Consider the following 26,509-nt stretch of genomic DNA (forward strand, 5'->3'; position numbering starts at 1 on the left):
CAATTTGGTTTCAGAAAAAAACTATCCTGTAATCTGCAACTCTTACACTGCAAAAACATATGGACTACACAACTTGATCAGGGCAAAACAATAGATGCAATCTACATAGACTTCTGTAAAGCCTTTGATTCAGTGGTACATGACAAACTACTCCTAAAAATAAAATCCTATGGTATCTCTGGACAACTGCATAACTGGATAGAAGCATTCCTGTCAAACAGACAACAAATGGTCAAAATTGGGAGCGTCCTATCAAATTCTGTACCTGTCAATAGTGGTGTCCCCCAAGGCAGTGTTCTAGGACCAACTCTCTTCATACTCTACATAAATGACCTCTGTGATCATATTAAGAGCAACTGTGTTCTTTTCGCTGATGATGTAAAGCTGTTCAATACCACAGACAATACTGCTACCCTTCAAAAAGATCTTGACTGTGTATCAGAATGGTCAAACAAATGGCAACTTCAAATCTCAACAAATAAATGCTCTGTCTTACATATTGGCAAAAAAAATCAGAAAATAAAATACAAGCTGAATAGTCAAGATCTTGTTGATGATCCAAGCTCTGTAAAGGACCTTGGAATACTCACCTCTAATGATCTAAGTGCTAGAGCCCACTGCAACTACATAGCCAAAAAGGCATTAAGAGTTGTTAACCTAATCTTACGTAGCTTTTTCTCTGGTAATATCACACTACTAACTAGAGCATACAAAACATTTGCTAGACCAATACTCGAATACAGCTCATCAGTCTGGAACCCACATTACGTATCTGATATTAGCACAATTGAGAAAGTCCAGAAATATTTCAGAAGAAGAGTTCTCCACTCCTCTACTCGTTGTAGAATACCTTATGCCACCAGACTTGAAATTCTAGAACTAGAAAACCTTGAATTACGCCGTCTTCGGTCTGATTTAAGCATGGTATATAAAATCATACATTGCAATGTCCTACCTGTCAATGAATACTTCAGCTTCAACCATAACAACACAAGAGCACACAACAGATACAAACTCAAGGTTAACCGCACCAAGCTTGATTGCAAGAAATACGACTTCAGCAACAGAGTGGTCAATGTCTGGAATACTCTACCCGACTCTATAGTTTCTTCGCCAAACCCCAAAAACTTTAACCTTAGACTGTCTACTATTGACCTCACCCCTTTCCTAAGAGGTCTGTAGGGGGCGTGCATAAGCGCACCAACGTGCCTACCGTCCCTGTCCTATTGTTTCTTTTATTTTTCTTTTATTTTTCTTATATGTACCCATTTCATGTATTCATAACTATGTATACACTTATACTTATTATCTTGTAAACAATTGACAAATAAATAAAATAAAATAAATAAAAATAAATAAATGGGTTTCACTGAAACTGCACTAACATAAACAAGGATGAAGACATTTCTCTAGTTTTTGCTGACCCCATCTCTTAACTAATATTTCAGACCATAATAATTCACTTAAGCCTGATTATTTTAATTTTGATTATAAACACCACCACAATTTCATTTGGAAAATCGTATTTCATTTTTGGGGGGTTTTAGGTGGTGGAGAGAGTTGGGAAATATCGGACATGAATAAGAACAAATGAAAAGTGATAGATATTTTTTCAGTGTAAGAAAGCTCTTTCTGAGATATCAAAAAGTTTCTTTTTAATGAACTTAGTATTTTAAAAAATCTAAAGCAGTTTATTGGAATTATCTTGCGTATTATAAAGGATGCAGACTCAAAACAGAAACTGCATTTCTACTAATTTATTATATAGTAAATCATATTGAACAAACAGCAGCTATCATTTTATAAAAGATAGGGTCAGAGACAGAAATCAAAACCCTCATAAATATTACAGTCTGGACCAGGGTGTTGCTGATGGACACTTCCTATATTTAAAACAGTAAAGTTAAACTTCTCAACAAACAAAACAGGGAGTGATGGAATCCTACATATCAGTTAATCAGACTCACAGTTGTAAGCAAGAGAATCAATTTGGTATAATGGTAAAGTGGCCTAGAAATCAGGAAATTGTGAATTCTAAGTTTGCCTTAAGCATGAAAAAACAGCTGGACTGGTCCAGTCACTCTCAGGCCAATTCATCTCACAAGACAGGAAATGGGAGGCAGGAGTATTAGGTATGTTCACTGCCTTGATTTCTCCCTCCCTCCCTATGTGTGTGTGTGAAAGAGAGAGAGAGAGAGAGGGAAGGAGGGAGGGAGGGAGAGAGAGAGAAGAATAAAAATCTGATCCCCATCACCTCCCTCTTCTCATGCAGCATGTTCCTGGGTGTTGATACAGGCTTTAGTCTTAACCAACTGCCCTTCAGCCTTTGGATAAATACTGTAAGACACGAGTGTCAAACTTGGTTTCATTGAGGGCCTCATCAGGATTGTGTTTGACCTTGGGGGGCCAGGGTGGGCTGTTGTAATGACGAGGCAGTCGAGGTGTTTGATCATGATCACATGAATCATGATGACTTTATTGGAGTCTAGTCTTGTATTTATACACATTTCTAGTAATCCTCTAACATTGGTTAACTTTGGTTGTTGATCAGCCTTTGTTACTGTCTAGCATAGTAATTAACACAATTAATTATCTCTAGTTAAAGTCTAACACTTTACTTCCTTTCTCTAATCCTTCTTTGCATTAATGATTTTGTTTGTCTGAGTTGTATTTGCTTTTGTCCTTATCTGAGGTTTGCCGTCAATGACCTTCCTGCAATTACAACTCTACAGTGGGCATGGCCAGGGTGAGTGTGCCAGTTTGATGTCACTCGTGTGGGGGCGCATGTGGCATCCCAAGCGCTCTATCAGCAAAAATGGGCTCCCGAGCTTCATTTTCAGCTGCGACGTCTTCCTGCAACCCTCTGCTAGTGAAAAGGAGAGCTTCCCGAGCTCCATTTTCATTGGCAGAGGTGCCCCGAGTTGGTCCTTTGCTGTTTCCAGACAGCCCCGTGGGCCAGATCTAAGCATCCTGTAGGCCGGATCTGGCCCCCGGGGCTTGAGTTTGACACCCCTGCTGTAAGAGAGTATTAGCTGCTGATTACTCCTCCATTGTCTTCTTTAGTGTTTTTTTATTCATTTCTCCCAGGCTTTTGAAACTCAAATCAGCCATAGCAATCATAGAATCTCACATAAAACATTTTCAGAATTTCATACATACAGCTGTGCAAAGTCTTCCAATTTATTTTGAATCATCCTGTAAGGTTATATTCCATAATTAAAGGGAGAAGAATCATGGATGGAATCCATTAGATTTCCTCAGGAACCTAAAAAGTTCTTGCAAATACTTGAGTATTGGCAGCATACAAGCTTCAAAATGAAACTCAGTATACACAGTATAACTTTGCCAGCAATTGCTGCATAATATGAAGGAAAATCAGAAATTTCCATCAAAATTTGACAGAAAGATATGTTCGTCCAAAACATGAAAATGATAAATATGCTTATCTAAAACATGAAATAAAAATAACAAATGTTTATTTTTCAATATTTGTCATATTAATGGCAATTTCAATAACATAATTTTAAATTTAGTCCAACTGTTTAGTCCGACTTCATGAAGTAGACTATAAATGCCAAATTCCAATTTATTAACTACACATAACGTTTTATATACAACCAAACTGAAGATTAAAAGGATGCAATCCCCCCAAACAACCCAAGAAATCCATCAAAATGGTATTTTTGCTGCTATTAATAGCAAGAAAGGGAGAAAATTCAGCAGAACTTTAAATATAAATGGTATATTTATATTTAAAGATCTGCTGAATTCTCTCCCTCTTCAAAAATGCCTGTAATACTACAATGTTAAAATACCTACATTTCTGAATTATATTGTATTTCTCTCCCATTTTATATTAATTTAACATCAACTCACAGCACTTATTCAAATATAACTGTAATATTGATTTTCACAATGAAAATGTACAATGTGCATTAAATGAAAAACTGTAAAGGAATGAAAACATGTTGATATGATTTTAAATATTCCTTTTATCAAAACATCTGAAGAAGTCTAAATTTCAGGTTTTCTTTTTTTTTCAATAGAAAATCACAGTTACTTTTAAAGTAGATGATAGACCCAAAGTAATAAAATATATTATATTAATATATTAATACAAAGCTCAGTTCCTAGAAATTTATGTTGTGAAATTTTTTGGATCTATTGAAAACAATCAAAGCCAACACTTGTCAAATGCTTAAACTCAGCTACGATCCATTTCCTGCCACCTGTATTCCACTGTGTACTGAATGAATTTAATTTGCTCTTTATTCTCATAGTCACATAACATTGCTGGATCATTTTAAATGACTTTCTGTTAAACATTCAAATCGGAATTTACCAATCCAATTTACTATTTATTTTTTAATAAAAGAAGCCTAATTAATAATAAAAATGGAAACAATCTTGGATGTGGTCTAAATGTTACACCAACTTATAAAGAAAATAGATTCTTTTTCATTTGAAAAAGAAAGAAATAACATCATGACTGACAGAAAGATAGAAAATGGTCTCTGCTACACCAAAAGAGAGACATTTCTTGCAAATATAGAATAAGACCTGATTTTTTGTTCTTACCATTCCAAAGTATCCAACAGAGAACATAGACACTAGGATATTATTGATATGTTATGTGTACCCTATTCCTGGAGATAATGAACCTTTTTATAACATGATTAAAAAGTTATCTGATTCAAAAATGAGATAAAAAAGGAAATCAGCATTTTAGAGTAATAATTCCTCTCTTCCCTTCTCTTTTCTTCTCTTCCCTTCCCCTTTTCCTTCCTTCTTTTTTAGAATTTTAGTATTTAAGGTTAAGAAAAGAGATTACTGAGGTAATTATTATTATTGGCTTCTTGGTTTATTTAGAAGAATTATTATAAGTTGTTTCTGAAGAAGAGGAGTTTGGTTGCAGAAAAAGACTGGCTTAAAGGATGAAGAAAAGAAACAGAAGAACATGAATCTGGCAAGAATTATACCATGCTGTGCGGATAAGAATGAAAAAGGCAGGCCTTGTCTGCAGAGTGATGTCATGTTAGGACAGTGGGCACAGTAAGAGATTAAGTCAACCACAAGATGTACTGACTGTAATCAAGGATGAACTCGTCTGTGGATACCATCATTTGGAATCTGGTCAAAGATCAGTACAGTATGACTCAAGTGTAAATAATGGCACAGAGTCATATCAGTGATATTCAGTTAGAAGACAAGAATTGAAGAAAAAACATTAGAGGAGCTGAAATAGACTAATATGCATCACAAGACAAAAAGATCAGAAAGCTGTTTTGCGCCCAGGAACAGACTGGATTTATATTGGCACAGCTGGAACGTGAGAAAGATTGCTGAAAAGAACCACTTCTACAGCTTTTTAACAATGTATTTGTGCCAGTTCATATCTACATAAACATAAACATAACTAATTTTATAACAAATAAATATTTGGAGAATATCCACAGGGAAGTCAACAGCACCAAAAGAGAGGGTGTGAATAGGCAAAGTCCTGCCTTTTTTTATTATGGATGCAATGTGCATGGCCCCATATTAAAAAGAAGTGGGACTTTAATCTTCACTTTATTGCCCTTAATTTCCCCAATGCAGACATGGTGCTGGTTCTGTTGGTGGCCTTTGCAAAAATGGAAAAGGTCAGTTGAACAGAAATCGAGAGAGTATTTTTTCTTAGTGTATTACCTTATCTTGTTTCATGTAAAAAAGGATTATTAAGAACAAAATGTTTGTTGAGGCAGAATCTTCAGTCTTTACAGATATAAGTCCTATCTCATGTACCGATGTTTAAACTTATTTGGAAGTGTTCAAAAGTATCTGGATTGGACAATATGGGAGACATTATATACTTGAAGACTTTTAAAAAACATTTTGGCAAAATCTTTCGTCAAAGGCTTTTGAATAAATTCAGTAGCTATGAGATAATAGAAATGTTTTTTTAAATGGAAAACAGTATGACTAAATGACCAGTTTTTATAATCATATACCAAAAGCAAGTGGAGGACATCCTCCAAAGATCCTTTTTAGGCCTGTACTTCAGATTATAAATTATCTAAAGTTACCACTAACAAATCATATGGTCAAGTTTGCAGTTGGGATCAAATTTACAGAACATTAAAACTTGTGTATGAACATCTATGAACATCAGGCAATAAAATGGAAAATCTGGTTCAATAAAAGTAAGTTTATAATGATGCATAGGAACAAAATTTCCAACTCTGCATGTATACTTAAAATGACTAACCAGGAAAAAAAATCTAGGCCATGGCAGACAGCCTAAAGGAAGCAGTATAAAACTAAAGAAAATACTTAAAAGATGCATATTAATACCAGATTTGGTCATCATATCCCTATTTATGATTTATTTCACTAATGTTTATTTCTGGGTAGTTTGATGTTGAAATACTGTGAAATACTGGAAAGTGGGGGCAATCAACTTTCAATGCTATGACTAATGGAACAAAAATTCAACTGATGGCAAAAGAAAATATAAGGAAGTAGTCACTAACTTGAAAGTCAAACAATAAGAGGAATTTGACCATTAGTAAGTGGTTGATTGATAGAGTAATTTGATCAGATAGGCCAAATCAAGCATCAATAAAATATCTTCAAAATTTATCAATATACAAGCTACAGATCAGAGATTTGAATCAATCTGTTCTATAAAACAAGCCCTGATAAAAAGTTACCAGCTCACCTATCAGAACTTTGTAAGAAAACACAAGAGTTTCTGTGACATAGAAAGTGTACTTCTGTCAACCAACTCACAAATGCCAATGAATCACTTAGGAGAAGTTTTCACTTTTCTTTTTCCCAATTTGCAAGGTTAGGAAGAGAAAAAAAATAGGTATTGGGAAAAATAAAAATGCAATACTATTCCTCAGCCCACTTGTGACACCTTTGAGTTCTCAAACGTCCTCGAGTCACAAATTCACAAGGTGTAACCTTTCTCCACCAAATCTTCTTACCCTATGCTACCTCACAATCACATGCAGACACAAGAAGGAAGCTCATATTTGGCTTGGGGAAGCAGAAATGGGACCAGTGTTGAACCAATGAGAGAAAAATGCCAAGAAATTGTTGATGAAGCTCTGACCCGGAGAGAGCATCACTGGTACTCTTGATATACGCACACCTTTTATATCAAATGCCATGAGTGTGGCCGGGGTGGGTTGGGGGTGTGTCCCTGTGTGTCTTGTGTATCTCCAACTGTGCCGGTTCCTCCCTGCACAAAACATCTGAGAGGAAGAATAACTAGGAAAAGTATCTTTTCCGCCTTGAGTTTTATATATATAATATATATAAAAAGGAGCCGGGGCGGGAGGGGGGGGAATAAATACAATCAGTGTAACAATAAGAGCGCTGCAACAAATGCGATCGCGCTACTGCTCCCACCCTCCCTTTCCTACCTTGAACAGCACTGAAAAATTCCACTTCCGTTTTTTAAGCGTAAACTCCGCCTGTGTGTGGTGTGTGTTTATGCGTACACGGAAGCGCGCACGCACACGAACACATAAATGGCCTTGCTTTTTCTTTTTATAAATGAACTATCTAGAACCTACCGCCGTCCCTTGCTTTCCCAGGCTCAGTGACTCTCACTTTCTCTTTCTTCCAATCACAAGCCAGACACTTTCTCGTCGGCGTCTCTACTCAGTCCAATCGGCAGGCGCCTGAGGCTCATCTTTCTTTCAGATCCCGCCCCCCTGGTTACCGGAAGTGTGATGTGGCTCGTGGCGGCGCGTAACTATGGTAAGAGCGGCGTTCGGGAAAGAGGCCTCCAGTTTGGAAGCCACGGGCGGCCGGGCCTTGCGGCTCCTTTGGCGGGCGCGCCCTTGGGAATGGCCCGATAACACGCGTGGAAGGCCGCTGTGGCCCCTTTTTCCCCCCAAGTGTAGCCTCGCCCGCCTTTGGCATTGCAAAAGAGGCCTAGATGACGACTTCGTGAAAGGTGATGGCTCAAAAAGAGAGCATCACTTCTTACTCTTCCCCGTCGTCTTCTTTTGTGTAAACTGCAGTTGGCGAAATCTAGGCCCGTTTGTGCCTCAACAGTTTTGTGCGAATCTTGCCTTTGTAATTCAGGGTGCAGTAATACTGCGGTTTAAGTTAATCGTGGATAAAAATGGGTTGTGTGTAGACACAGGCCTCTGTATGTATGCAGTAAAAGCGTTTGTTTACTGCCTATCTTACCTCTGTGCCTGCTGCTTTTATATTATTCGAAGAAGTGTAATACCTTGGTTTTATTTTTTCGTCGAAAAATTGCATTTGTAACCAGTATTGAAAGCATTTGTGGTCAATTTGCACAGTTGTTGCAATTAAAAGATTCACGTTTTGATTTCATTGTCTCTTGTCCCTGGTGTCCTAAACAAATATTTGCTACATAGAATTGTACACCAGTTCTAGAGATGCCAGGCAAAATATTTAGGTGCCTTGTTTGCTGATCACTGTTTCTAAAACACAAAGCAGAATCTACTGTAGTTTTCAACCTGTACTGTGCTGCAGTCTGATGAATCTCAGCACTTTGTGGAGTGTGCAATATGACAACAGATAAAACAAGGCTAATGTGATTTTTAAAAAATGACAGAATTTTCCCCCCCCCACAACAAAGACGTAACAACAGGGAGCAAAAACAAGAAGAAAATGTGGTGCAGTACTTGTTAAGAAGCCTTCCAAAACAATACAACATTAGAATCAATAACTTTGTAAGATGTATTTACATGGAGATAATTATGCTGCATTAAGTTGTGTGTCCTTCCATTTCTATTTAAAATCAGCTTGTATTGTATATTTTGTTTTGCCTCCTTTTATTACATTTGAGGCAAAAAAATAGGGGACAGAAAGTGAAAGAATTGTGACATTTAATTAGGACAGTTGTATCAGTTATATTTAATTACAAACTTAATTGCACTATGGCAGGCAGAAACGTCACGGAAATAATAGGTATTGAGTCAGGAGGTCCTTAAAAGAAGAAGAAATACAATCCTAAGCATGTCAAGTAGCAAGAAAAATTTGTCTTTTGAAATAGATCCTTGGAAGGATTGAGAATTGTTTAGCAGCACTGATTGTAAGAACTATTTTTGTAGATCTGGTCGACAAAAAAGTTCCTCACTTAGTTCAATGACACAGTGTGTGAATTGACAATTCTAACTGGCTTACTTCAAACTAATATCTGAAGTCACATGTTCAAATAAATCCCTGTCTTTTCGGGGCATAAGACGGAATCTCAATTTCCACACTGTGCACTATTCAAAATGGTATAGGTCCACTGTTGGACTAGAAGACCTCCAAGGTTCCTTCCAGCACTATTTTGATTGATTGATTGAAAAAATTAGAATCCATTGTGAGAACAGACAAACCTATTACAACAAATGAGACTGCCAAGTATAAGTGTTATTGATTGGCATCAATTCTTCAAGGTTTAAAGCACAAATCAACTTGGCCTTTCTGAACCCAAACTAGATGTCAAGGATTACAGCTGGGCCTTTCTGCACATAAAACATATCCTGAGCTCTCCAGGTTTACATCTAAATTATATATGACTTGATTCACTCTGTACTGCACTTTGAGATACTGTCGTGGTAAGAGCAAAATCTGCCCCTTTCTCATGACTTTATGCAGTCATCTCTTACTGAGAAGACAAGAGTATTTATTTGTATCCCATCTTTATTATTTTTACAAATAATTCAAGAAGGTGAACATATCCAACACAACTTCCTCCTGTTTGCCCCACAACAGCTACCCTGTGAGATAGGTTGGGTTGAGAGAGTATGATTGGCCCAAGGTCACACAGCTGGATTCATACCTAAGATGAAACTAGAACTCAGTGTTCCCTTACTTTTAGATTGGTATATTCCAAGTTTTGCTTAAAAGCCCAAGTTTGTAATCAGATCATGATACCCAACAAACATTTTGACTATTGAAATAGAATACAAACTAAGATTTTAATTTGCAAAGCAAGTAATTTATGAATGAAATTCTCAATATTGAAAAAGAAATTGTCTAGTATTTCATTGCTTCTTGCTTTAGATAGAATGGATATATTAGAATTATAACATAAATAATAATAGGCTATTCAATTTCTTATTTGTGTATTATGGGAAGAAGTAAATTAATATAGTAAAGAGAACTTTTAAAAACTGGTGAGTAACTAATATATTACATTTTCTTTCAGTCTGCGATCTTCAATTTTCAGAGTCTTCTGACAGTAATCTTACTGCTTATATGTACATGTGCATACTTAAGATCTTTGGCTCCCAGATTACTGGATAACAATAAAACAGGGTATGTGCATTTCTAGAAATTTGGGGAAAGCATATGCATGTAAGCTTGCTTATTTTTAATTTTACTATGTTGACTTTTTTACATTGATTCATTAATACAAATCATTCTTAATCCTCAAAAGCTTAATTACAGTATAAGTCACAGAACATTTTCATTTTTTTAAAATGGAGCCTACTTTCTAAGAAGTATGAGACTTCACTATTTAGACCATTAGAGAAAATAATTTAAAAGTTAATGTCATCCTTCAGTGTTCTATATTGTTTTTTATTATTATTTTATGGAGATTTTACAATTCTGTGGTTTTATTTGGCATTTTTATGACTGTAAGTAGCTGAAACCTAGTTTGAAGCTGACAATGTACAAATCACATAATAAATATGTAAAATAACTTATTTAATACTTATTCAGTAAAACACTAATTAAGCTAAAATGCCCAATCTAAAAACACTCTTTCTAAATAAAACTTCCTTATGTATCATTTTAAAATAAGCAATAAAAGTAGCACATCCTTCATAGAGTTCACTCTATATTTTTGACACCATGTCTTTTCTTTGAAACTCAGGAGTTTAAGAATGATTGCAGAAGCTAAATTGAATTTCCAAGCAACCTGGTATGAAGAAGGCCATTAGGTTTTAAAAGCCAAATTAAAAAATAGCCAAAAAATGTAATTTGATGTCTATTTTTACCATTTAAATATATTTTAGTATACTGCAATTGTTAAATAATTTTCTCTAAAGCATTAATAAAAATTTGGCTGCAACTTCTGGAAACCTCTGGAATTCACATTTAAGTGATAAATTCCTCAGTGCATGAGGGGACATTCCTAGGACCTTTTAAGGAGGCCTTGGTTTGTCTTTTCCTTACAAACCCAACACTTGACCCCACCTGCCTGAACAACTTTTGTCCAGTCTCCCATCTTCCTTTTTTGGGAAGGTCGTGGAAAACGTGATTACTCAACAGCTACAGGGGATCCTAGTTGAAACAGATTTCCTGAACTCTTTTCAGTCAGGAGTCAGGCCTGGCTATGGGACGGACAGCTTTGATTGCATTCATGGATGATCTCTGATAGGAGCAGGGTGGGGTAGTGCAACCATTCTTGCTCTTCCTGATCTTTCAGTGGCCTTTGATGCCATTGTAAAGTAACACCATGGAAATAGGAAAGAAATGAATTTAACAAATAAAATAAATAAATAAATAAATAAATGATGCTTTAATGAGCTTTAGGTTAATCAGCTGTATCATACAACAGTGTTATTGTAACAACAGGCTATAATATCCATTTTTGAACTAAATGAGCAAACTCAAGATTTACAGGGCAACACTTAAAATTGTGTGCTGTGTCACTTGTTATGGCATTTGTAGCAATTCAAAAGCATTTTAGAACATGAAAAATATTAGCAGATTTCCAATTCCTTAAAAATAAGTATTGGGATATTAGTCTTTGCTGTTGTATCTGTAATACTGTAATTTGCTTCTAATCATAGTAAAAATAAAAACATATATTTTCAGATTATTGGGCATATTTTGGAAGTGTGCCAGAATCGGTAAGTAGTTTCTAGTCATTTATACATATACAAGCATGCCTATATTGTTGTCAAATAATACAGTTCAGTCTAGCATTTAAGCACGTGTAAATTGGTTGAAAAATGCAAATTGCTAGTGGTATGAGTTCCCACAATCTAATCCAATGTGGTGACCAAGGTATGACTAAGTGTGAACAGAGCCTCCCCCCTCCTGATCCAAAAATAGGTATAATTAATGAACAACACAAAGCTGTAAAAAAGCCCTCTTAGCCATGGCTACTACCTGTTCTTCAAGCAGGAGCCTCCAGACACTGGGATAAGATATCCATTTTTTTTTTCTTTCATTTAATTCTGTCCAGTGCTCAGAGATTTCCTGGACAAGTCCCTGTAGTTTTCTCGACAAGGTTTCTCAGAAGTGCCTCCTTTATAAGGTTGAGAAAGTTATTAGCCCAGTCACCCAGCTGGCTTTGTGCCTAAGGCAGGACTAGAATACATACTCTCCTAGTTTCTAGCCTGATCCCTTAAGGCTGCACCAAATTGTCTGTCTCAAGATATCCACAAAATCACTTAGCATATTGATGACACTTCGTGATCTTACCCCATGGCACCCCATATAGGGACTAGGGATGGAATCTCCCCTCCCCAATAACCATCATCTGGAACCAAACATGGAGAAAGGGGGTGAACCAGCACAAACAGTACTGCCAATTCCTTGAGCTGATCAAGAAAGATACTGTGATTGATTGTATTGAAATCTGCAGAGAGGTCAAATACAGCAAGGATAGATGTTGCTTTGTTTGCCAAGACAACTTCATCCTTACTGTATGCCCAAGATAATATCATTCGTATATTTTCAAAAAAAATTACTTTGACCCACTGACATTAAGTCTGATTTTCTTTGATTTAGAGAATAAGCATACATGATCTTGAATTTCTGTATTAACAAGAAAGATTTCTGGTCTATTTTAAAAACATCAAATATCAAACAATGCACAGCATAGTTGATTCTTGGACTAATTTTTATAGAATGTTTGATGATGATTTTGCCTTAAAATCATAGTTAATTATAGTTAAATATGACCTAAAGTTTTAGTATTATAATCTCTCACCATTTTTGTTTTGTACATCAGTAATCTTTAGGCATGTGTACGCACACACTGAGGCACATCTCTCTATTCCATGGATGAGGGAAAAGATTGTGTCTTTCTACTTTGGTCCTTACACAGAAATTGGGAAGATCAGATTGTAGGAAAAGGTTAAACAAAGTGTCCTTAAAAACAACAGTTTCTCAGTGTTCGAAGTAGGCTAGGGGACTGACTGTTTTGCAAAACAAGTACTTGTTACTTGTCAACAAACCATATATTACCGAGTTGGCCCTTTAGAAGTAATTGGCATTGTATGATCCTGTAAGTTACACATAAGTGTCTGTCTTGGAAATCCAGATGTCTTTAAGTATTTTTACTGGATTTTGATTATTTTAACACTTTATATAAATATTCATTAATGTAAAATGCAACTCTGCTACTTTTATTTAAGGAAGTCTTTTAAATGTTCACACCTTTCAGATAAGTTGTTCCCTATTTGGAAAGTATTGTTAACAGACATGCTATCCTAATGGATGATGGGTGCTTTCTTCAAGAAAAATAAAAACAGAAAACTTCAACACATGAATATTGTGAGGTGGATTAGCTCAATATTAATTCTAAACAGATGTGAAATTGCATATGTTAATTCATACAGCTATTTGCAGTTTAATTACATATCTGTCAAGTAATGATGTTTTGTAATGTTAATTTTTATAATATTGCTTTAATGGAAGAAATTGTGAATTGTTTCTGGCTGAGGAAATTACCTGTTGAAAAGAATAAAATTATATTTAGTTATTGCACCAATATCTTAAAAGAATAAACCATTTTAACAGGCATTTAGATTTTTATTTAAAGAAAAATAGTTTATTATTAGCGTGCCGCTTAATTTATCAAAAGAACCTTTGAATTCTTTGTGTGTATGTGCAATAGAATGCCTTTTACTAGTTGTGGAAAATGTGAATTTCAGGAGAATTTGTGGATTAACTGTTATAACATTTACAACCTGAATATGCCACCATCCTTCTTTTATTGTATTCACTTGCAGACTTAAATAGCAGTATTTTATTTCATTCGAATTAGGGGACAAAATGCTTCCTTATATAAAAGGAGATAGTAATTCAGTATTATTTCTTCTTCCAGGTGAACGGAAGAGCCCTTACGTAGCGGTATGCTGTATTGCAATGGCCTTCAGTATTCTATTTGTACAATAAAAATGAGAAAATGTTAAGAACATGCTGCTGTCAATTTGCAATCAAATAAAAGACTTGAAGAAATAGAAGACAAAAATACATTCTACACCTCGATTTCTTTGTTTGGACAAGAAAACTTTTGTGCTTCAGTATTTTTGGTTAAAGAGCAGTGATGTTGAAAAAAATACCGCTATTACTCCTTTTGATTGGATAACCTTTATTTATGTTAATTATTCTATATTTCAGTAAAGGCTTTTTAAGACTACAACAGTGAGTTATGTCTGCCAATGATGATTTGATGTTAATCCCGAAACACTTTTAAATGCTCTTTATTTAAAAGTCTTTATTTTTATTTTTTTCATGTTGCTATAGGAAAAAAATCTTTAATTACTACAGACAAAAAGAAAGTAAAATTGTATCACAATAGAAAACAGATGCAGATAGTCCTCAACTTACAACTATTGATTTAGTGAGTGTTTGAAGTTACAACAACATGGAAAAAAAGTGATGACTGGTCCTCACGCTTACAACTGTTGCAGCATCCCTATGGTCATGTGATCAAAATTCAGGCATTTGGCAACTGGCATCTATTTACAACAGTTTCAGCGTTGTAGGGTCCTGTGATTGCCATTTGTAACTTTCCCAGGTGATCTCCGATCAAAGTCAATGGGGAAGCCAGATTCATTTAATTATCATGTAATTTCCGTACCAACTGCTGTGATTCACTTAACAACCATGACAAAAAAGGTTTTAAAATTAGGCACAATTCAGTTAACAACCTCTTTGCTTAGCAGTGGAAATACTGGTCCAATTGTGGTCATAAGTCAAGAACTATCTATATTAAACTGTAAGGGAGAGTTAAACTTAAGACTATTTGGGACAGAAGATTTCAAATCCATTTCATTCGAGCTTTTCTGATTGTTATGTTTATAGGTTTTACACATTATAAAGCACATGCAATAGAAAATAATTTTTTAAAAATTATTCTGTTCTGTTACGACTTTATTAAACAAACATTTCTATGTAATACAGTCAACTGTTAATATTTATATTTCACCTTGAATCTGCTTTTTAGTAAACAATTATATACACTTACTTATGGTTGGAAACTATTAAATTCCAGGACTTAAATTTCATGCATGTGTTTCTATCACCTATTGGGAAATGGAATACAATCTGGATGTTTTTCAGAAACACCAAACCATGTCTTTTAAACATTTCACCAGTATTTATCAGTATTATAGTGCTTCTAAAAACTGAAAAAAACAATAAATATTAGCTTACTGTTAGGTGAAATTAATTATCTAATCTGATCTCTATTTGCCTGTTGCCTACTTAGTATATCAGTATAATTGTATAAGTACTCCTTCGACTTTTAACTTAGTTCACAAATCACGAGAAATATTTCATGATCCTTAAATATAAGTTTACTCAAACAGCTCTACCATGAGAATTATATTATGAAATGTTGATTTTTCAAATTATTACTATACAGCTGGTCCCCATTTAATAATCACTCATTTTAATAATCACTCATTCTAATGTGTGATGCCACTGATTAGTACTTACCATCTGTCCTTGAAATTTTTACTATTGCAGCAGTCTCCCGTTATATGATCACAGTTTGTGACCTTCCCCAGCAGGAAGTCAGAAATCACAATTACATGAGATCCCCATTAATGATCTGCTCAGATCTCAATCATAACTGCCAGAACTGTTGTCACTAACTAGCAAAGTCATGTCCATATCACTTGGCAGCAGAAATTGTACTGCCAGTTACTATTATAAGCAAGGATTACTTGTAGGTTCCAACTTATTCCAGTGTAGTAATAAGAATAATTCTTTCTTTTCACTGTTTCCATCATTTTTTTTCACTTTTTCACAAGTACCCATTTTACAGGTGAAACACCTTTATAAAATACTTTTATTTTGAAATATAATAGTTCGGAAAGCAGCACAAATTCATAAATTATGTGACCGTGAAAATGTAACAAGGAAAATGTATCTTGCTTAAGCTGCACTTTTATGCCTCTAATGTGTAAAAAACTAGACATGTATTAAAAAGTAAAAGGAGAAAATGTTCACTTTGTTAACAAATCACCTGGTCTGAAAGATAATCTGTGGATATCGCATGTTTGGCAAAATATATCCTTTCCTGTAGCCAAGTTTATGAAAAGACTAACCATGTGGGAGTAACAAAATTTGCAAAAGTTAACATGTTTGGTTCCATCATAATGATAGTTTGGAGAGGGGAAAGAAAATCAGTTTTATATGAGGAAGAACTGAATGTTTGGTTTCACCTTTTGTCTGACCCCATATTCTCTTCCTCATTTATTTGGACCTGAATCTACCACACTTGAGCATCTGTTTCCTGTAGCAACCCTTATGGGCTATTGAAATATACTTTTGTACATTTTCTCTTACTTTTCTTCCTCTCAGTTGGGAAAGAAAAGCTTTTTTTAAGCACCCTCAAACTTGAAAAAAAAATAGTAACTGTTCATGGTATCTTAATTGAACTCAAATTCAAATAATTTGGAAAATATATTTTTGAAAGAAGGCAAATTGCTGTATTCAAAACTAGACTTCATGATCTCTCCATCATATTTAGTACTGTATATTTTACTCTGGTTAAGAATAGTCATATTTTGCATCAGTTTGAGATATCACATGTAGTACTCCTTTACTCACAGACTTGCATGCTGGGAATAGAAGTGTACTAAATATTTTAGGATATTTAATGTGAGAATAGTTAACAAAATTGATGTGATAATAGACCTGAAATGGATACGATTATGCTAGGGGGTAAATAAGTTTTGAGTTTCTCTCCTTTTCTAAGCTTCAAACATAAAAAAAAACACAATTTGCCTCCAATGCATAATTATAGTTTCTTTTCAGGCTGGCATCCTTTCCATTAATGACAGTTTAAACATGTTTATACTGTATATTAAAAAAAAAGATAGCTTGTATAATGCATATATTTGACTATATTACAGAGGTGAATATACTATCAGAGGTATAGTTCCTTTGTGATTATTTCAAACTGGATGCCAGCTGATTCCAATTAATTTTGGGAGAACAGCTTTAGTCAAGTCTAGATATGCTGGGAATTAGGCAGCATATAAATTAATATGATTTGCTCACAGAGTCAGCCAGATATTTAGACTGGATTTGGCATTTTTATCCACCTATGGCAGGGATATCAAACTGGCGGCCCATGGCTGGATGCATGACATATAGGGCAAGCCCACCTCACTTCCGCAGAGGCAAAAAACATCATGATATGTGATGTTACATGATGCAATCAAGTTTGACACCCGTGACCTATGGAGTCCTTTCCAAAGGACCTGGGATAGGCAAATGTTGCTATTTCATGGTGTTAAAGGTATCATTACAGGATGTAAGCTGTTCCAAGTAAATTGATTAATGATGATTTATCAGTGCCAATGGTGTGATCCTGTTCTCATTGGACTTGATTTGTAATAACAGATCATTATTTCTTTCTTTATAATATTTGTATATTTTCAACAACAAATGCCTTTTCTCTCAGTAGTCCTGCAGTTGCTGACCTTTGATTGCTTAGCCAACAATCTTGAGTCCTGTAGCTCACCAGATGCCCAGAAACTCCAACACCCAACACAGTGCTTATTGACTCAAACAACAACCGATCCAGTATGAGTTTCTGTACTAAGTCTCACCACTTTGTTTATGGGAGAGACACTCTTCATCTGGTTCCTCTGACGGGACCTGTCCAATATGGTTCAAACTCTGACATAGCTCTCATCCTCCTCAGAACACAGAAGCCCCACATCAACCACATCACGGTTTATTCAAATACATACAAGTGTAATGCCAGTTCCTTTTCACATTTTAAATCGAGAAGTAGATATGTTTGTTAGGCAGTCAAGGATGACTGATTGGTTGTTTCCGGGTATACAAACTTTGGCTTAAATTAAGTATTTTGTTATGTTTTGTCCTATGAGATTCTGTAGGTAGGTACTATCACCTTTTATCAATAATATTTAGGATATATTCTATTTTGTGAGGTGCTTTTAATCAGTAAAGAAACAAAGTATGTGTGCATGTATTTTAATGTAATTTGGGGTTAAAACCAGAGCACTTTTTTTAATAAAAATGGGTTATTTTGGATAGTACCATTTTGCACAAAGTAGAATTGTACGAAATGAGTGTTCCAAGTATTAGAATTGAGTGGTGTTCTCTGGTTTCTTTTCCTGTAAGACTGCCTCAAAACTCTCTTCTGGGTGAGTGATACTAAAATTGCAGATGGGATGGAGAATTGCCAAAAATCACTTCCTTCCAAACTATTCACTAGAGCATCCACTTGAAAGAATTGGAGCCTCCACTAAATCTCACTTTTCTGCTCATGGAACAGCAGCTTGATCCAATCCACTATATTTAGACTTATTCTAAATATTATTTTACACACATAAGACAGGAATTTGAACATGATTATCTACTCACTGAAGTTGTAACAATTATGCAAGATCTGGTATGAACAAACTTCAGTGATCTTAGTATATTTACTGCTATTATAAAATGAGATCTGTGGTAGTTCTTTCGGTTGTTTTACTTTCACCCAGAACAACAAACGTTCTTTTGAAAATACCTCCCAGCAGGTCCCCTTGAGGAGGCAATGTTTATTACAGTAGTTCTGAAGAGCTGGTTTCTCTTGTAAAATTTATGTCTAGAAATTGCTGTTCACAAAAATGGCAGATATGAGAACATACTCATGGAAGTGCAGTATAAAAAAGATACCTAAACAACTGCTTTCCATTCCCACACATGTTTTGGACAGTGAGACATAACTACGCCTGTAATTTATAGCACTTTTAATGCTAGGTTTACAACAACACATTATTCGAGGTTGCTCTGCATCTGAATGTTATATGTTATTCTGAGATGAAACAGAGATAGATCCTAATTTTACAAAGTAGAGCTTTTCAAGCATTGATGAGATTTCTGACATTTGCGGAAATCTGTGGGAGGATCCAGACATTCTTTTTTTTTCAGGCATTGTGTTTTACTAGGATAAATTTGAAAAACGATGCACCTCAAAAGCAATTTCTCTTTTCCTTTATGTTTCCGAGAAGAAATAAAATTTATGTAGAGATCTTCCATTTCTTCTTGCAGACTGATTTCATTTGCTGGCAACAATGGCTATACTTAAAACAATGGCATTGTTTATCAAACTCAGGATAGGAATAATAGTAGTTTTATTATTTCTTTTATTTATATTCCACTTTTATTATTATTTTTTAACAAAAACTCAAAGCAGCAAAAATCTAATATCCTCCTTCCCCCTCCTATTTTCCCCACAACAGATCTTTGAGATAAATTGGGCTGAGAGGAAAAAATGTCTGGCCTAATGTACCCAGCTGGCTTTCATGGCTAAGGTGGGACCAGACACTCAAGAGTTTCCCAATTTCTAACCTGGTATCTTAACCACTAGACCAAACTGGCTCAATACCAAATAACAGTACAGGAATACAATAAAGCAACTATTTGTAATCACAATAATAGATGATACTAAATAAGGACTCTAAACCAGAAGTTCTTGGTCTTTTTGTGATCCCTTTGGAAAGCTGATGAAACCAACATATTCCAAACATATTTGAATGCATGAAATAAAATACATAGATGCAAATTACAAAAGAAACCAATATTGCTGAAATGCAGTTATCAATTTTTTTAAAGTATGTAATACAGTAACATTCTTTAGTAATTCACTAAATTAATAATGGCAATGTCTATTTTAGGGAATATTAATGTTACAGTGTGAGATGTATGGAAATTAATAAACATTTTTAGAGTCCAGACTCCAGAGGCCCTAAATTAGTTTACCTACTTACATCATTGAATGAAAAGCTGGATTTTATTTAGAGAGGAGTATAAATAAATTGTGAATTTTTCTCATCCATGCTCATGGATCCCCTGAAATCTCTCCAAGAGATTCCTGAAGCCCATGTTAAGAACACCTTGTACTATACTAAAAGATCCACAATTTAAAATAACACTAACCACCACCAGGAACCAACAACATATTGGGCTACCAAATAGCTCTGTGCAGCCCATCAGCATTTAAAAAAAATCAAATTCACTACTGCCAAACATTGCTGCTGTCCACAAAATAATGCTATGAAGTGCCTACAACACCTCAAGGCCATAGTTAGTGATGCCACCAACTCCAACGCTTTTGCCATTCTACTAGGCATGAGACGATTGCTGTGTCAGGTGTTCCTTTTCAGCCCACAATTATTTTTAATATACCAATGTGGCCCTTTCCCTCTGGAAATTAAAATATTATTTTTAATAGTATGAAAATAATGAAAAATGAATAACAATTTGTTAAAACTCATTCTTCCCAAGCATTGGTTCATGCTTTCTTAAAACATTATGGAATTTTTCCAGGGATTTTTTTTTCTTTTCTCTAGTCTAGCCAAAGTTCCGAGATTGCCAGATAGTCACCCATTTGATAATATGACCAGCTGAAAGAGATTCATTTCTGAATGAAGAGACTCGGGAAAGGGCTCCCAGGCAGATAAAAGAAGGTGAAAATGATTTTGTGGTATAAAATAGAATTGTATCTTTTGAAGAATGGCTATTCTACCTTTGCTTATTTCATAAGTCTGCAAAGAACACTTTAACCTCTGTTGAATGCATTTTTAATCTCATCTTTATTTAAACATGACATGATGATTTCTTTTACATCTTTTCACATGCTTTCTTTTGACCTCAATTTTACATGAAGTAATATGTCTTCATTGGATACCAATGTATTTTTCTAGCTCTAGATATTTTGATACTTTTCTGAAGCATCAACCTCAGAAAATTTCTGAAGTTCTATCATGTAATTCTATGTTTGAGTAACACGTGACGCTGCCATGATGATGCAAGTTTGACACCCCCTGCCCTATAGTTTTCTTGTCAAGATTTCTGTCAATGAATACTTCAGCTTCAACCATAACAACACAAGAGCACACAATAGATACAAACTCAAGATTAACCACACCAAACTTGATTGCAGGAAATACGAGTTCAGCAACAGAGTGAACAGTGTCTGGAATACTCTACCTGACTCTGTGGTTTCTTCCCCAAACCCCAAAAACTTTAACCTTAGACTGTCTACTACTGACCTCACCCTTTTCCTAAGAGGTCTGTAGGGGGCGTGCATAAGCGCACCAATGTGCCTACCATCCCTGCCCTATTGTTTCTTTTATTATATATACCCATTTCATGTATTCATAACTATGTATATACTTATACCTATTACCTTGTAAGCGATTGACAAATCAAAATAAATAAAATAAATAAAAATAAAAAGAAGCAGTTTGTCATTGCTTGCTTCCTAGGGCTGAGAAAGTATGACTAGCCCAAGAGCATTCAGGTGGGTTTGCATCTAAGTCAAGAATTGAACTCATAATCTCACAGTTTCTGGTCTGGTGCCTTAACCACCACACTATCCCAAACTGACTCTCTATACATTTTTGGGACAGTTGAAAGTATGTAAAATAATGAAACTATTCCAAATAGAATACTTGTCTGCTATCAATAGAAACATCCCTTTTTATGCTGCTTTCTCAACTATTCTAATGGAGGCTTAAAATACTCAGCAGTAGAACTTGGAGACATACGGCCTGCAAAACAAAGGGGAAATCATCTTCTATTACGTTTTTTTCTATCAGAAGAAAACAAATATTGGATTACAGTCTAAATTTTGAAACATTTTTACAGCCATGCATTTAAAATCCCCTCTTGCTTTTAGAGTTCATTTTAAAAATATATGTCATTCTTTAAAATAATCATTTGGAAATGCTGAAAGAACCTATTTGTCATCATAAACTTTCAAAACCAGGGGATTAACTAGAAAACACAAAAGGCTCTTGTTTAACTTTGTTGCGCTATCATATTGGATGTTTCAGATAAAACAGACCTCCAGGTGATTTTAGATGGGATTTGTTTTTTTTAAAAAGAAAACCCATCCCATAAAGAATATATATATTAAAGTTTATGGCATAGCCTTAAAATTGCCATGCCATAAATAATTTTTTTACTTCAAAGCAAAAAGAAGGTGTTATATAGGAGAGAAATTAAAATTAGTGTTAGCTATAAAACAATCAGTAGCTTGTTATCTATTTTTTTCTCAACTATGTTCCCTTTAGAATCCTCAGATCTTCATATTAAGAAGACAAATGTTCAATAGCTTGACTGAAACATTAAATATGAAAATAACATGCACTTAACATTAAAAAAACAAATATTTTTCCAATTGCTGCAACTCATCAGATTCACAAAGCAAGAGACTCACAATGAAAATGGTCAAGAAACATTTAATTAGAGAATTTTAATAAAAACTGTCCATTCACCTCAATGGCAAAAGAAAAGCTTAGTTTGTAAAGCAGAAGCCTAATTTCTTTTTAACTTATATCTACAATGGAAGGAATGTATACAGTTATGGAAAAGAAGATTCAAGTAGAGTCTGGTGTGTGTGTGTGTGTCTGTGTGTGTGTGTGTCTGTGTGCTATTGAAGATTAATTTGTAAATTATAGCCCACAAAGCTAATTTTGCAAGTCTTTTGTTCAAATCCAACTGGTTAGGATTAAACAGTCATATAGATAGAAAATTGAAGCCTTGAAATATCAAAAGGCAAGAAATATAATTTTATTAGTATTTGAAATGAAATAATGAACCATTCAAATGTCAGGATACAAGGAATTCCTTTCACTTTTTTCAGGGACATGACAAAACAGTCCTATTAATGCTGCCATCTTCTGCTCCTTCATGTACTATCTATCCTTTGATCAACATTTCTGCTTTATTTCTTCATGACAGCATTTGAGATAAAGTATGCTGCATCTGTTCCATCAGCCAATGCACAAAGCATTAAATTTATTTTAAAAATATGATTCTAAGGTAATAGAATTCTAATAGGACTAAAATTTCTCATTACATACATACAGTAAGTTCCTCTGTTGCAAAATAAAAACTATATACATATACACATAAACATACACATATAGTATACATATATTTTTATACACATATATGTATGTATGTATATACAGTCATTTTGACTCAATGTATTCCTTAATCGTTTGCCAACAACAGAACTTCCCTGAATATATACAATTCAAGGTACATGCAAGTAAAAACCCATTCCCTTCTTCCCTGCTGCCATTTTGTTGTATATTATCAGAAATATATATTCCTTGAACTATTTCCTATGTTCATTACATGGAGACTTCCAGTGATTTCATACTTATCTAGTTAAATGAATATGAATGAAATCTTTCTTTCTGTAGATCTGTTTACTAATGCAATTAATTACTGCAAAAAGTTGCAGAATGATATCAAAATTTGCAAATAGACATGTCTACTTCTTCAAAAATTTGCTAAGCCTTCAAACACTTTCTAGTTAAATTCCTGGGTTGCAATTTGAACTCTGCAATTTGATCTTATTGCTAGGAGACAATAGCTTGCCTCCCAGCTGGGCTGTGACATTTCTTTCCAGGACTCCAATTTACATGACAGGTTCAAATATGCTGCCACTTAAAAGCCTGAAATGGAATAATTAGGTCAAACTACAGAATATAAAGTTCTTTTCCTTATCTTCTGACATTCTTACAAATTTAATTCTCTCTGGCATCTGCTACTTTTTCAGCAACCCTCATTTTTTTTCAGCCTAGGGACATATGACAGCTGACAGAGGAAGGAGCAGTGATCCAGGTATCAGAAAAAGATGCAGCATCTGGACTAATAACAGAATAAAAAATATGTGATAAAATATGATTAACCCAAGTCTTCATTTCCTTCTTAAAGTGTTTATCATTTTGGCACAGCTTTAAAATATCTGTCTTACATATAGTATTAAAAATATCTTCCTTATTCACAAAATATCTGGGGCCTCATCAGAAAAAAATAGAAATGAAAACAACTTCATTACATAAATTTCCAAACATATTGTAAAATTTGAAGGAAAAAAAAAAGAGGAATCTGGATGTAGTGGGTGGCAGGACCATTTCCTCTAGTTGGTATATAAGAAGAGGCATCCCAGAATGTTAAAATGTTGTATTAGGTCCAAAGTAAACTTGACAGTCTGAGTTAGCAAAAAAAAAAAAAAAGAGTTGAGGAACTTTTGTTGTTGTTAAGTCTTCCATGATCAAGAGGAAAAGGTAATTTGATGTTACTTATCATCCATCCTTCCACCTACCTACCTTATCTACCTTTCTGAGCGGAATATCATTCATGCTCAAAGCTCACATGGTGCTTTGTATAAGTCACATTATAATATGGGAAACTTATAATATGAACATGCAGTGTGCAACGTAGTGAGCCTTTTATTTAGTATTTATTTGATTTGTCAATCACTTACAAGATACAGGTATAAGAATAAATATATTTTTGAATACATAAGATAGATACTTATTAGAAAAATAAAAAACAATAGGACAGGGACAGTAGGCACAATTGGTGTGCTTATGCACGCCCCCTACAGGCTTCTTAGGAAGGGGTGAGGTGAATAGTAGACAGTCTAAGGTTAAAGTTTTGGGGGTTTGGGGAAGAAACCGCAGAGTCAGTTAGAGTATTCCAAACATTGGCCACTCTGTTGCTGAAGTTGTATTTTCTGCAGTCAAGCTTGGTGCGGTTAACCTTGAGTTTGTATCTATTGTGTGCTCTTGTATTGTTATGATTGAAGCTGAAGTATTCATTTGCAGGTAGGACATTGCAGAGTATGATTTTATATACTATATTTAGATCGGACCGGAGGCAGCGTAGTTCTAAATTTTCTAGGTCTAGAGTTTCAAGTCTGGTGGCATAAGGTATTCTGCAATGAGTAGAGGAGCGGAGAACTCTTCTTGTGAAATATTTCTAGACTTTTTCAATTTTTCAGAAACATCTGGAATAGAGTTTCTCACCCTCAGCAATTTTCAGAGATGTGAACTTCAATTCTCAGAATGGTGTTGATGTCAATTTTAAAGATGCTGAGGTTGAGAAACTCTTATATAGAAATATGGATAATAGTTGAACAAAATTTGCAACCGTCTAGGAGAAGTAAACTGACCAAGCATACATCTTTGTCTAACATAGTTCATAAAGATAAGCCAAAGTCACTGCTGAATTTCAACTTTTTGTTAACTAAGTGCTATTCTATTCCTTCCTACATTCCACCCATGTATATACTTTGTGTAGTGGTTAAGGCATCAAGCTACACAATGCAAAACTCTGGTCCTGCCTTGGGCATAAAACCAGCTGGATGACCTGGAGCCAATCACTTCTTCTCAGCCCCAGGAAAGAGGCAGCAAACCACTTCTGAAAAATTCTGCCAAGAAAACTGCAGGGATTTGTTCGGGTATTCTCTGAGAATCAGATATGATTGAAGAGAAGAAGAAAAAGAGACCGACTTCAAAAATACCTAAATCTTCAATAGGGTTTACTGGTAGTAGCAGAACAAAGGATTATAAAGGAAAACAAAAGGGGTATGTAAAAGCTCCCTAATGTCTGTACTTGGAAAACAGAATGAAATGATTGCATATCTTTTGAATACATTTTACACATTAAAATATCACATTTCCCCAAAATAGTAGAAAATGGAAAATTCCACACATGCACCACATCCTTCTTCAGAATACATCATTGCTTTGTTCTCTGCAGCTGTCAGCCTGTACCCTTCCTCTCTCCCACCCCCAGCCCCAAATTAAATGCAGCCTCTGGTCATCAAAATTGCTATAGGCCATCCACTGTAATTAATGGTGTGGCTCAGTAGAACAAAATGCCATAGTTTATAAGGTAACCCTTGAAACACTTCTGTGAAATGTTCTAAACATTCATTAAGGGGAAAAAAACCTCTAAGCCTTTCCCGAATTATCAGAAATGATAACAGTATCATAAAAACCTACTTCTAAAAATGGATGATCATATGTGGCATCATTAGATGGGAAGCTGCTAGAAACAGCAGGACAAAAAGATAATGCTCAAGATTGTTAGCAAAATATTTTAACATAATTGTTATAAATTATTAGTTTAAAGAATTGCCACAATCTTCTTGTTTGATATTTTTCCATCTTAATTTGGTAAAGTTACAAGTTTATTTTTAGTTTTGGACATATTTTACATGAAAGTAGCAATATTATATTGCATCTGTCTTATACAAATAATTAATACAATATATACTTCCTTTCATGTCACATAAAAAACTGTCAATCAGGAAACAGATGTACGTTGCTAAAATATTATTTGAAAATACCTATAGTCATTGCTAGATGTACACACATATATTTGACATATTAATCTTTAAAAAACATGTAAAGACTTTCACTTTAAAATACGCAAAACATAATCCAAAAACATAGCTTCCTTTGCTCCTAAACAAATTAAGACACCAGACATAGAACTATCACTGAAGAAGAACATG

General features: G+C 34.7%; 2 protein-coding genes across 4 annotated transcripts in view; one reads left to right on the top strand and one right to left on the bottom strand.

Annotated features, from left to right (window-relative positions):
- The window catches only part of XRCC4 (X-ray repair cross complementing 4), an 89,052-nt gene extending 81,440 nt beyond the window's left edge, over positions 1–7,612 (bottom strand). Inside the window, exons 1-2 of one of the 3 annotated variants that reach the window (XM_087927109.1) lie at positions 7,413–7,593; positions 7,100–7,228 (exon numbers count right to left, since the gene is read on the bottom strand). The gene's annotated coding sequence lies outside the window, so the exon portion shown is untranslated. Of the gene's footprint in view, positions 1–7,099; positions 7,229–7,412 lie in introns of all 3 variants that reach the window. The other 2 variants (XM_026718758.2, XM_026718749.2) reach the window with 2 other exon arrangements.
- A 100-nt stretch (positions 7,613–7,712) lies between these two features.
- On the top strand, positions 7,713–15,109 carry TMEM167A (transmembrane protein 167A). Its single transcript, XM_026718786.2, has 4 exons — positions 7,713–7,752; positions 10,172–10,281; positions 11,791–11,825; positions 14,033–15,109. Exons 1-4 carry the CDS (start codon positions 7,750–7,752, stop codon positions 14,101–14,103), a joined length of 219 nt encoding a protein of 72 aa, XP_026574571.1. The 5' UTR covers positions 7,713–7,749; the 3' UTR covers positions 14,104–15,109.
- Positions 15,110–26,509: the final 11,400 nt, after the last annotated feature.

This window comes from Pseudonaja textilis, chromosome 2 (genome assembly GCF_049901715.1).
Source record: "Pseudonaja textilis isolate UNSWEBS1 chromosome 2, rPseTex1.2, whole genome shotgun sequence".
Lineage (NCBI taxonomy): Eukaryota > Metazoa > Chordata > Lepidosauria > Squamata > Elapidae > Pseudonaja > Pseudonaja textilis.

Bases quoted from the DNA above. Each gene is read 5' to 3' on its own strand.
- TMEM167A (XM_026718786.2), top strand. The intron at 10,282-11,790 runs GTATGTGCATTT...ATATATTTTCAG, and splicing joins CTGGATAACAATAAAACAGG to ATTATTGGGCATATTTTGGA. The intron at 11,826-14,032 runs GTAAGTAGTTTC...TTCTTCTTCCAG, and splicing joins TTGGAAGTGTGCCAGAATCG to GTGAACGGAAGAGCCCTTAC.